The 12,518-nt window shown below is 45.1% G+C and overlaps 1 protein-coding gene across 2 annotated transcripts in view; it reads left to right on the top strand.

Moving 5' to 3' along the window:
- The window catches only part of SPON1 (spondin 1), a 273,983-nt gene that overhangs the window by 155,207 nt on the left and 106,258 nt on the right, over positions 1–12,518 (top strand). For both annotated transcript variants that reach the window (XM_073808641.1, XM_019948110.3), the window contains exon 6: positions 7,035–7,183. In XM_073808641.1, coding sequence (XP_073664742.1) covers positions 7,035–7,183 — 149 coding nt within the window. The remainder of the gene's footprint in view (positions 1–7,034; positions 7,184–12,518) is intronic.

Raw genomic sequence — 12,518 nt, forward strand, 5'->3', positions numbered from 1 at the left:
TACCCTCCACACTGAACATTTCAAGGACAGGGACAAAATCTGAACATTTCAAGGACAGGGACAAAATCTGATTCTTTTCAGAGTCACACATTTTAAGAAACTTTTTTTAATAAAGGGCCAGATCATAACTGTTTTAGGGTTTGCAGGCCAAACGGTCTCTGCTGTAACTACTTGACTCTACCGCTGTAGCATGAAAGCAGCCATAAACAATACATAAATCATATGTAAACTATAAAACTTTATTGGAACACAAACAGGGAGTGGGCATAGCTTACTGATCCCTGGCTTAGTACATAGTAGTTGCCTAGTAAATGTTCATTTGATTAATTAGTTAATAGAATAGAATATTATTATGGGAGGCCTCAGGGAGATGCAAAAGACTGTGATCAATTGCCTGAGTGTTTTCCTGGAATGGAAAAGTGACACTTATCTTGAGACCTTAAGGAAGGAAAAAAAAGCTAGCTGAGTAAAGAAGGCAGAATGATAGAAAGTTGAGGAATTTCTGGCCTAAATGACAGATCTCCCCATGCAAGGCTTTTTCCAGTAGACTCTACTGGGACGGGATCCTAAAAACCAGAAGAGCTCGGTCAGAGTGAGTTCCTGAAGCAGCCAGGAGCAGGAAAAGCCAGAGGGCGAGTACAAGCTGTGTCCTGGGCAGCACCCAGGGGCAAACCCAGAGGAGCCAAGTTCTGTGCCCAAATCCGAAGAGTCCGAAATCAGGCAGATTCTGGAATTGAGCTTAGGGTAAGAATAACCAGGGCAAGAAGGAAAAGTGAGAGCCAAGACAGGGCTGGCAGGTCCACAGCGTTTTTCTGTTGATCACTGGCCACGTGGTGCCCAGGTACGTCTGTGGGTGTGTTGACCTTTGTTTTCTTAGAAAAGTTAAGTAACAGAGTCATCTACTAAGAGAGAAGGGGAGAGGAGGCTAGGACTCAGAGACTGGAGGAGCTCTGGTGTAGCTACTATAACCAATTCCATAAGGGCCCAACCACATCCCCAGACAAAGATTTGCTGCGATATGATGGTTGAGGCTAAGGTTGGGTAGCAGGAGGTTGTAGCAAACTAGTCCCCAAGGCTGTAGAATGTTCTCCAGTGAAGCGCTACGCGTGGGTGTCAAGGAAATGAATGGGTGGCTTCTGCAGGATTGGGATGGGCAGGGAAATACAGCCACTGGCAAAGCAGTCCAGGAAATCTGGCTGTTACTGAATACCTGCCGTACGCAGAACACCTCAGAGAATCCATCTGCTGTGCACCATGCTTCCTCCTACACCAGACAAAGGCAAGACATGGTTCCTCTTTCATCAGCACTAGCCTTCTAGGCACCATCGTGAACCCCGGTAATTTATCACCAGTGATGACAAAGAAGAGATTTCAAAAATGAGGCGAGTACACATATATTCAGGATGTCCCCCTGGAGTGGCTTTTCAGATGGATGCACACCTGGTTGGCTAGCAGTGTCTCAAAGTCACATATCTAATCATTTCTTCCTCCCAGCTTCCCACTTGTCTCATCTCATCTATGCCTCATCCAAGCTACTGGGAGTAACCATCTAGACCCAGCTATGTGTGAGCCACTTAAACACTGCTGGAGTCAGAGAGGCATGCTAACCCGAAGAGCTGTGGCCTTACCTGAGAGCCAGAGAGCTGGCAGTAGTGTTTGTTTCTCTGTCTTTACCCTGAGGCTGAAACCCAAGTGTTTTACCGAGGACCCCGGTGGTAGTCCCAGAGTATTCACTTAAGAAAGTCACGAGCATTTACTTTGTCCCCTTCTCCCCAGGCCTCCTGTTACCTGGGGCTTCTCTTCCTCTCATCCCTTATTTCCTGGAGGATGGTGGGGCCCGGGGCTAAACTCTGTGCCCCAACTAATTGGGGTCTGCTTGGCACCTCATTCTGCCAGCTCTAAACCACTGAGTCCTGTTTAGATGACTCCCTACCATTTTCTTCAGACTCAGGTTCTTGCATCTGACATTCCTGTCATCTCTGCCCCCCAATTCTAAGTCAGACTGCACCCAGTCACCGAATCAGATTCCCTTTGGTCCCATGCCTTCCAGAAGCTTGTCTGGCTTTGCCCTGCCCCATTCAGATTTAATTTGACTGTCTGGTATTTACTGAGCCCATTTCGTGTGTTAACTAGTCATTACTTCATGGACATCAGCCTCAGAAAAACACCACGAGGCTGGTCATGTCAATATCCCTACTTTACAGATGAGGAAACTGAGTTGAGAGTGACTAACATATTCAATCTAGGAAGTTTCAAATTGGAGACCAGAATGCATGTTGGTCTGCTCCAAAACCCCGAGTTTTAACGACTTCACTAAACTGACTCCCACAGACTGTCGGATCCTCCCTGATCTTACTGGCTCATACCTCTGGTTCCATGTTCCCATTTCCTCTCCACTGCCCTAAGTCAGGCTCTACACAACTCATCCAGGGGATGTTGGTGGATCTCCCGTTTGGTCTCCTCACACTTGAGCCCTCTCCCCTCCTACAGCTGGCGTGTCCTGCCAGAGATGTGGTGCAGTGGGCTGGAGGAAAGCTGGGCTGTAACACCAGACAGACCTGACTTTGGATCCCAGCATCTTCAATCATTTGCTTTGGTAATCTCAGGTTAGTTTCCTCATGTGAAAGGTGGAAATTATGATAGCATCTATATCAAAAGAATTTTCTGATTAATTTTAAAGGCATATGCTACATACAAGTATTTCTTAATGTCTGAATATTTCATAAAAGTTCTTTTAAATAAGCATTTGCCATGAAGGGAGTTCTTTGTTAAATTTCTGATCTGGACATTCTTTTATAAGTTAATTGTTTGAATCTCAGAAGGCATTTTTCCCCATTGATACAGTGTTACAGTAAAACAGAAGATTATAAGGCAAGCTCACACACTAAACAATCGGGTTTGAAAAAAAGGAATTTTCTTTTTTGAGTATTTAATGTAATAATATAGATCAAGTCCTTGACACAGTGCCTGGCACGTAGTAACAACGCCATGCATGTTAACTATCGTCATGTCATTCTTCCCAGAAGGAAACTTCCATCATGTTTCTCTCTCTTCCGATGCCATTTACCACAGTGGACACTCAGAACCCTCTGCAACCTGGCCCTGACTTTCTTTTTCATCTTATCTCTTTGTCTTCTAACTCTCCAGTCCACCAAACGGTCTCCATTTCCTGACCTCTCAGTGGGATGTGGGAAAAGAACGTGTGTTCTGGGGTCAGGCGGATCTGGGTTTGAACCCCAGCTTTGCCCCCTTGCTAGCTCTGTGAGCTTGGGTGGGTTCCTTAACATCTCTGGACCTTGATTTCCTCATCTATAAGATGACAATGAGGTTGTAGTGAGAGTTACACCTAGGAAAGTATTATGCCTAACACCTAACAGGTGTTTAATCCTCTTAGCTATTTTTAATAGAATTCCCACTCCTACTGTCCTGCCAGTTTTCCCATGGGAGTCTCCTTCCCAGGGGAACATGTCCTTCTTCCTCTGCCTTCTTGTGGATTCCCATAGTGCTTTCTGTCTGTAAAACTGCAGAGACTTTCTTTTGCACAGTTCTTTAAAGTTTTTGTAGTTCTCTCCCAAACCAGCCCAATTAATTTGCACAACTCTGGGAGATAGTCCAGACTAGTAATTATTATCTCTATTTTTAAAAGGTGAACTGGGGCTCTCCGAGCTGGAATGACTGATTCATGGTCACGAATGGAGGCCTGGAGCCCAGGTCTTCTGGCTCTCCGTCACCATGCCCCCTCCCCCCATACCATTCTGCGCATGAGTGACTGCCACTCACCTGAATTCATTGTTATTTCTAACATTGCAGACTGTTGTTCCATGAGTGCCTACCTTGTCCCCCAGGGAGGATGTGGTCTGCTCCCACACCTTAGCCTAGGGCCTTGCAGGTATCTATTATGTGGTTGATGTCATTCAATGTATTGAAGTTTGAATAAATGTGGTATGTTTGAGTCCTTGAATTTGGAATTAGCTGCTCCATCCCCTTTGCTCTGTGTTCTTGTTTCTAGAACTCTGAACATGCTCGATTATAGGTAATCTGCTTATCCATCTGTTTCTCCACCCCCAGACCATGAGTCTCTCCAGGACAAGTACCATATCCAATTCCTGTCAGTGCCCAGGGCCTGCCACTGTGCTTGGCACATAGTAAATGGAAGTTGAATGAATAAACCAGAAGGGGCCATCTGGGTCCATCCCCTAATCCCCCTGTGATTGTGCTTGTTCCCGTTCTCTTATCTTAGTTCATATTATGTATCTCTTATCTCCTATATTGAATTAAAGGCAGGTTCATGTTTTACTCATTTTTGTAGCCTCCCAAACAACCGGCAAAGGAGGAAACTATAATTATTGAGGGTCTATTGTGTGTCAGTGATTGCACATATATTATGTCATTATTTTAAAAATTGAATTTAATTCTTATAACAGGTCAATAAGGTAGGCATTATCACCCCTGAATTACAAAAGAGGGAGATGGGACTCAGGGAAATAAAATAATTGGAATTTGACCACGTTTACACAGCTAGTAATGCCGGGATTTGAATCCCTGTCTGCTGGCTCTGAGACCCATGCCTTTCCTTTTTGTTGCTGTTTGGTGTTTATTTTTAACAGCATGCAGAATAGCTGGGTGCTTTAGCCCAGTAGGAGTTAGGAACTCTGCTGAACTGAGATTTGAATTTAATCACATTGAATGGAATCTGTGCCAGCCTGTTCCCAAACACTTCGAGCACATATACTGCCACCTTTGCATTTGACTGGATGAATGCCTCAGGAAACATGTACTAAGCATTCCCAATGCAGCAAGCTCGGTGCTGGCCACTGGGAATACAGTCTGAAGACAGGCTTCCTCAGGGAGCTTACAGTCTAGTGAGAAAACAGACGTGCGGCAGGGATCGTAAATGTGATCTATGCTGATAGGACAAACTAGTAGTTACCAGTGGGGAAAGGGGCAGGGGAGGGGCAAGCTAGGGGTATGGGATTAAGATATACAGACTACTAAGTATAAAATAGATAAGCAACAAGGATATATTGTACAGCACAGAGAAATATAGCCATTATTTTGTAATAACTTTAACTTTATAAAAATATTGAATCACTGTGTTGTATACCTGAAATTAATATAATATTGTAAATCACCTATATTTCAATTTTTTAAAAAATGTGATCAGAAGACAAGGGCCTAAGTCATTCTGTGGTGGTCTTGGGAGGCTTCTGGGTAGATTATAAAGGAGGAGTGAGTCAGCCATGACAAGAGGAGGAAAGCACAGAGGGAGCAGCATGGGCTGAGCCACTGAAGTATGAAGTTGCAGGTAGGTTGGGTCTGGAACGAGGGGACATTTTGGTGGAACAGAGCCGGAGGAATAAGAGATGCTGAAACTGGTCTCCCTGTGTTCACATCATGAACCAAAGGTCATGACTGGTTCTTACCCTTGCCCCTACCAGGCAGTGCTCTTGGCCTAGATGATAGCCAGGACATTCTCCCTACTCAGGAAGTGAGTTAGAGAAATAGCTGGCAACATCTCCATCTGTCTTCTCTAGGGACATGACGTGGAGCTTGCATTTCCCTGATACGTGGGAAATAATGATCCAGCAGTTGGGCGGACCCACATGGTGATGTCATCTGCCTGGATCATGTCATCCCTCAGCAGGCTGGGCAGGTGGCTTTGTGCCCATGTTCTTGATGTGCCTCTGGGTCAGAGCACCCTGGGTAGCAGGTGGCAGATGTAAACAAGATCAGGGCCTGTTCAGAATCACTTTCTTAAGTGTTGGGGCAGCGTGGAGAGTTCTGCCCACTCTGGGCCACAGGGTGATAAACTGCAAATGTCGGCTGGGTCCACCCAGTTCAAGTTTTCCTCTTCGCTATGCCTGAAAATGTTCCTTAACTTAAGACTTTATAAAACCAACCATAGGATTGCGGACAGCTGAGCCAACCCTATGATGGATTGTATGAACTTAGTAATCAGTATATATGCATCTATATTCATCACATGCAAAAACAAATCCAGGGAGGTGCTGGGGTTGACTCTCTCCTCTCCTTCCTCCCTCTTGAGATGGAAGAATCTTCAGGCTGAGTTCTGTCTTGGTCCTGTCCAGATCTTATTCTGTTCTCCCTTTGTGTCATCCATTAATTCCCTGCTACATCCCACTGCAGTCATCATCCCGCATGATCCTCGCCAAACCGCAGTAGACTGGTCATGTCCTTGTATCCAAACCACCTTTCCCATGCTTTCACATGGCTAGCCTGCCTGCCCCTCACCCTGGAAGGTACGTAAAAGCCAGCTAAAAAGCAATTATACTCCAATAAAGATTTTTTTTTTTTTTAAAAAAGCCAGCTAAAAACAGCAGTGCTTTTTCCCAGGAGCTGTCAAGCCTAATTCCCCACTCACTCCCTTTACCTTTTGCTCCATGCTGACCTCCCCAGCTCCACACTCCAATTTTGCTCCCTCTAATGCATTCTTCATGCTGCTGCCTGGATGATTTATCTAAAATTCAAATGTGATTGTTTCGTTCCCCTGCCCAAAACCCTTCAGTGGTTTCAGACCCTTTCAAATGACATCCAAACTCATTTGAGCAGGTCCCTTCTACCTCCCTGGCATCATTTCCTGCCTCTCCCGTTGACAGTTTGTGACACAGCAATGCTAAATTACTTATGGCTCCCCAAACACACAATGTTATTTAATGTTTCTGAGTCTGCCAGAAATAGCCTTTCCTCTCTGTTCTGTCTTACAAATCTGCTCAGCATTTAAAAATTCTCTCAACTTTCTTCTTCTCTAAGATCCTTCCAGACAGGAGTCATTATTCTGGGCCACCTCTGTGTCTTGTTTAGACATCTACCCATTGCCCTATCATATATCCCCAAGACATACTTGCTTACAGGGACTGTCTTATTCATCCCAGAACAGTGCAGGACCTAACACAGGGCAGGTGCTTAGCCAACGCTGCTTGAATCATTGTTCAATTACACCTCCTCCCCATCCTTTAAGGGACTTGTGTTCTAGCCACATACACACTGACCTGTATCCTGATTGGCTTTCCCAGGTCGGGCAAATCACTGGTCTGCAATCATCGGCGGATCCCACTCCAAGAATTACGTACTATGGGAGTATGGAGGATATGCGAGCGAAGGCGTCAAACAAGTTGCAGAATTGGGCTCACCAGTGAAAATGGAGGAGGAAATTCGACAACAGGTAAGAAAAACAATCACAGAAGGACCAAAACCCAGAAATGCAGTCAAGCATCCTTTAGCTTTCTTTCCCAGGGGCTCGAAATTTACAGTACAATGTGCTGGAAAATTGGTACCATAGGAAGTGAAATCTATTTGCTGAGTTTGAGGGGGTTTATGTTCAGTAGAGGACAGAGGCACAAATGTCCATCTTGTCGTCTCAGATTTTCCCTAACTGCATTTGTGCTTTCTTCAGCTTGTGCTAAAAGCTGCTACTGTGGCTGCATTGTTGGGGTACCATGTCTCTGTTCTCCCAAGGGTCCGTGCGGTGGATTACGGTTTTCTTACTCTGATCCATGAGAGGGCTGGGGGGAGTGACGTTCACTCTAAGCTAAAATCACCATTTCCAAAGAGAAACATTTATTTATCGACACATGCTTTTTGCATCTATGTCTTGAGGTGTTTGATAAATTAGTCAGTGATTAATCATAATCATTATAGACTGAAGCATCTTTTATGTACCATGTACTGTGTCATGTGGGCCCAGGAGCCGGACTATTATCTAGGACCCCATTCATACCAATGAGAGATAAGGGAGCAATCGTCCGTCATTCTTTTCTGTCTGTTGGGAAGTACCATCATCCCTCATCAAAAGCACTAGAAGGAGGCTGATGAGGGATCTTGAAAGAAGAGCTATGGTTTTTCGAAGGTCATTCACAGGCTGCACTGTGGGGAAGAGGTGGCCCAGCTTTGGCCATCACTACCCACGAAAGCCCTTTGGGCCTGAGAGAGCTGGGTAGGCACCCACATCTCACTGCTCACAAGTGCGCAGGAGGAAGTAAGGAAAGAGCAAACTGTGCTTGGAGTGTGGTCATTTCCAGCACAGGTCACTGAGGGGCTGCTGCCTGCTCAGGCTCCTGCCCACATCTCCTGAGACAGTGCAGGGCCCCTGAAGACACTGGGCCCAGTGTCTCACGATGTGTATTGCAGCAGGGCGAGCAGAGCTGAGGCCCCTAGCCCTTCCTCCTGACGTCTACCATCTGGACTCCAAGCTCCCACAAACCCTAAAGTGAATGCAGCAAAGGTCACCTGATTCCTACTATAATCCCCTGAGGAATTCTTTTGGACCAGAGTCCAAAAACGCCCAGGAATTAGCTTATGTTTCTCATTAGTTTGATTTAAAACCTTTCTCCATTCTCAGAAAAAATGTTTAACCCAGTGTTTTGAGACAGCATGTCATTCATCACAAGTTTATCTCACCAACAACTTCGTGTTTCTCTAACTCTGGCTGCCATGCCTCGTAACTGGCATCACTCATTCAGGCTATAGCACAACCATGTTCATCTGCAAAGTCACGAAGGGCTTCATATTGGTCCTGGTCTCTCCAGCCTGTCATGGAGGCAGTATCCCTTGTTTGGGTTCCTGGTTCTCAAACATGGAATTGTGATACACTGGCTGTATCTGTTCTGTTGTGTCGTATGTTGAAAACCATCTATTACAAATAATAGTTGAAATACTAAAGTTTGCAAATTAATTAGATCAAGGTCAAGGGCGTCTTCATAATAATGCCTGTGTCACTCATTGGCTATCTTGAGAGGTTTCTGGTGAGAAGGGAAGCATGTATGAATTGTGAGAAACTGAGACCACATTGTACCGGCAAGCGTTATCTGTCATGTGTCATAGCAATAAAAAGGCTGAAAACTGATGGATGGAACCCCCCCACCTTATGCCCCCTTAGGAAAATGTTCTTTGCTCGGTGTGTTCCTGATCAGCGCACCTTGGATTAGCTTCTGTACACACGGATGATGTCTGGCTCTCCCAGCTGGCTAGTGTTCTTGACATTAAGTCATAACAATGTTTAATAACGGGTTTTGCACATGGGAGTTAAAAATCCCACTGAGGGCTTCCCTGGTGGCGCAGTGGTTGAGAGTCCACCTGCCGATGCAGGGGACACGGGTTCGTGCCCCGGTCCGGGAGGATCCCACATGCCGCGGAGCAGCTGGGCCCGTGAGCCGTGGCCACTGGGCCTGTGCGTCTGGAGCCTGTGCTCCGCAACGGGAGAGGCCACAACAGTGAGAGGCCCGCGTACCGCAAAAAAAAAAAAATCCCACTGAGCATGTCCTAGGGTTTGTCACCACCTGTCAGGCCCTCTAGATGCTGAACATGTACTTTTAGCTCTCACCTCTACTTGGAGAAGACAATATTAAATTTCCCGTTTTTCCTGGTAAGGAAACTGAGGCACAGTCAATAGTTAGAGAATTCCAGAACTTGAACCCAAGCCTGTCTGACTCCAAAACCTGTATGTAGTACCAGATACATAATTTGCAGAGCCTGGTGAAAATGTGGAGTCCCTTGTTCAAAACTTAAGAATTTCAAGATGGTGACACTGAATTTCACAGCACGGGGCCCTGAGAGTCTGAACAGGTCACACACTCATGAGGCTGGTCCTGCTCATCCTCCTTCCCTGCCCCACAGAGAAACTCCCCTCTCCAGCCTTTGAAATAAGCCTGTTTCCAGAGCTCTGCTAAGCCACGCATCCAGCTCCCCAGGTCCTCAGAAAGTCAGGAGGATAGAGTGATTTCAGGGTCCCTTCTCTTCCAAATAATTCATGGTTCTAAATATTGTTCCCTGCAAGCACACAATTCATTATATTTTTCTGGAAGTCAGGTAAGAAGCAGCATAAAAAAGGAACAAGAATATGAATCCTCCTAGAATATAAAAGTGTCCTCTGAATAACCAGGAACCTGCTTGAACACATCTACAAACTAACACGGAGTTCTCAGCCTTTAATACATTACATCCTACCAGCTGCTCTATCAAAGAACCCGAGTCCAACCAGGATGAAAATAAAAGCCCTATTTTCCCAAGAAAGACATTTATATGCTTCCCAGCCTTCTGTTATTATAGACTTATCGCTTGCTGCAAGTTTCAAGGGCATTAAAAATCACAGCAGATATTGTTGGAGGTAAATCTTATGCTAATGGCTTTCAAACACAAATGAACAAAAATAATAATCGCATTAGTGGTGGAAAACTGTAATAATATTATTGAGTATAAATTTTAATATTACTATAACTTCAAAACACCAAGAAAATTAATGAAAAATTACAGCAGCATTATTGGCAATAATGACACTGGTGGCCAGAGAGGGTGGGGGAAGGGCACAAGGCACACTTCTTAGTAGGGGACAGAGGCAAATGGGTCCTGGTGGGGACTGTGGATTAGAAATACTGAACTGAGGCTGGCCTGGCAGGTCACAAATGAGTAACCCAAGGCAGGTAGACGCAGTAGGGAATGGCAGATCCTACGTAGACCCAGGACCCGAAAGTGAGCTGGTGTATGCTCATCTTATGAAAATGTTTCACTAAGACCATTTCTACTTTGTTAAGTAGACATCTATGGCATGTATACTAGGTGTCTGGTTCTCTGCTGAATGTGGCCCAAAGATGGTGCCCCCTTCACCATGTTATTCATGCTAGAAAGCTAGGCATCATCCTTGATTGTGCCTCCTGTCCCATCTTCTGCCTTCTCTTCTAAATTCCTCCAGGTCACTTCCTCATTACCGCACCTCTATTTAAACCATCCTCATCGCTTGCCTAAATTATTGCACTAGCCATCTGACCTCCCTGCCTCCAGTCCTCTTCCTGTTTTCCACACTGCCCCACGGCCATTTTATAAAATACCAATAGGATTATGCCACTCTCCCAATGAATGGCTCCCGACTGACAGCAAGATAAAGTCCAAACTCCTTATCCTAGCTTGAAAACCCTCTATGATCTGGCCTTGTTTACCTCCCCCATCTTATTTCTTGCTGCAGCTCTAAGCTATACCCATGCAGAACCTCTTTCAAACTCTCCAGAGCCATGTCCCTCTTGCATCTGGGCCTTCTGTCAGCCTGGAACATCTTCCAGCACCCCATCAACTGGTGAACTGGTGAACTCCATCTCTCCTTCAGGACTCAGCTTAGATGTTGCTTCTTCCTGGAAGCCTTCCTGAATTCTGTACAAAATCCATGCCCTTGCCATGTGCTCCCACAACACCCTGTACCTCCCCCATCATTACCATCATCACGTAATGATGCAAGTCCTTGTTTGATGTCTCTCTCTCACCAAACTGCAAAGTTCAAATCCATGTTTTCCATCTCTGTATCCTCTTAGCTGGGTATAGTTTTAATTGCTTCATAATTGTTACTTGCATGAGTAATTTACTTGATAACTTTACTAAACATCTACTAAATAAATGCCAGGCGTTAGAGATCCAACAGTGAACAGATCATTCCCTGCCTTCATGGAGTCTGCATTCTAATGGGGGAGACAAGAAGAAAAAAGGGTTAAATAATTATAAATTATGGTAAGAGAAAGAAACTAACAAGAGGTGGCTAGAAAACAGCAGTAGGGTGGGACCTTGTTAGTAAGGTAGTCAGGGAAGGTCTTGATGAGACCATTAAGCTGAGACCCAAAAGAAAAGCACAAGGAAAAGATCATTCTAGATGGTGACAACAGCGTGTGCAGAGACCCAGAAGTAGAAAAGAGCTTATCATGCTTGAAGAACTGACAGAAGACTGGTGTGGCAAGAGGGGAATCAGTGAGGGGGAGTGTGGCTCTGTGTGAATGAAGGACACACTGTCTCCGCACTGGAGGAATTCACAGATTGGGCTGGAGAGGTGGATACATAAATAACTATTTCCGTATAATGTACTTAGTTTCTTTAAGGGAATCTCTGCAGCAGCTGAGGAAATGCAAACATTAGACTGTGGCAGCCCTTGAAAGTGCCATTCTCTGGGTCCCCCCCAGCCTTTAACATCCCCCCTATTTCCTGAGGACACATGTTAGACACATATTAGTTTCCCTGTCCCTTCCTCTGGGCAGGCTGGGTGTGGTACCCTTTCCTGGGGTGACCACAGCTCCCTGTGCGGTCCCTCTCCTAGACTGAATGGTCCCTGCTTCCTTCTTTCTTTCTTTCTTTTCTTTCTTTCTTCCTTTTTCTTTTTCTTTTTTTTTTTAAATTATTGGAGCATAGTTACTTTACGGTGTTGTGTTAGTTTCTCCCGTACAGCAAAGTGAATCAGCTGTATGTATATAGGCATCCCCTCTTTTTTTATTACTTCCCATTTAGGTCACAGCAGAGCAGTGAGTAGAGTTCCCTGTGCTTTACAGTAGATTCTCATTAGTTATCTATTTTATACATAGTATCAATAGCGTATATATGTCAATCCCAATCTCCCGATTCATCCCACCGCTGCCCCTTTTCCCCCTTGGTATCCACACGTTTGTTTTGTTCTCTACGTCTGTGTCTCTGTTTCTGCTTTGCAAATAAGATCATCTATACCATTTTTTTTTTAGGTTCCACAAATATGTATT

Source organism: Tursiops truncatus, chromosome 8 (assembly GCF_011762595.2).
Source record: "Tursiops truncatus isolate mTurTru1 chromosome 8, mTurTru1.mat.Y, whole genome shotgun sequence".
Lineage (NCBI taxonomy): Eukaryota > Metazoa > Chordata > Mammalia > Artiodactyla > Delphinidae > Tursiops > Tursiops truncatus.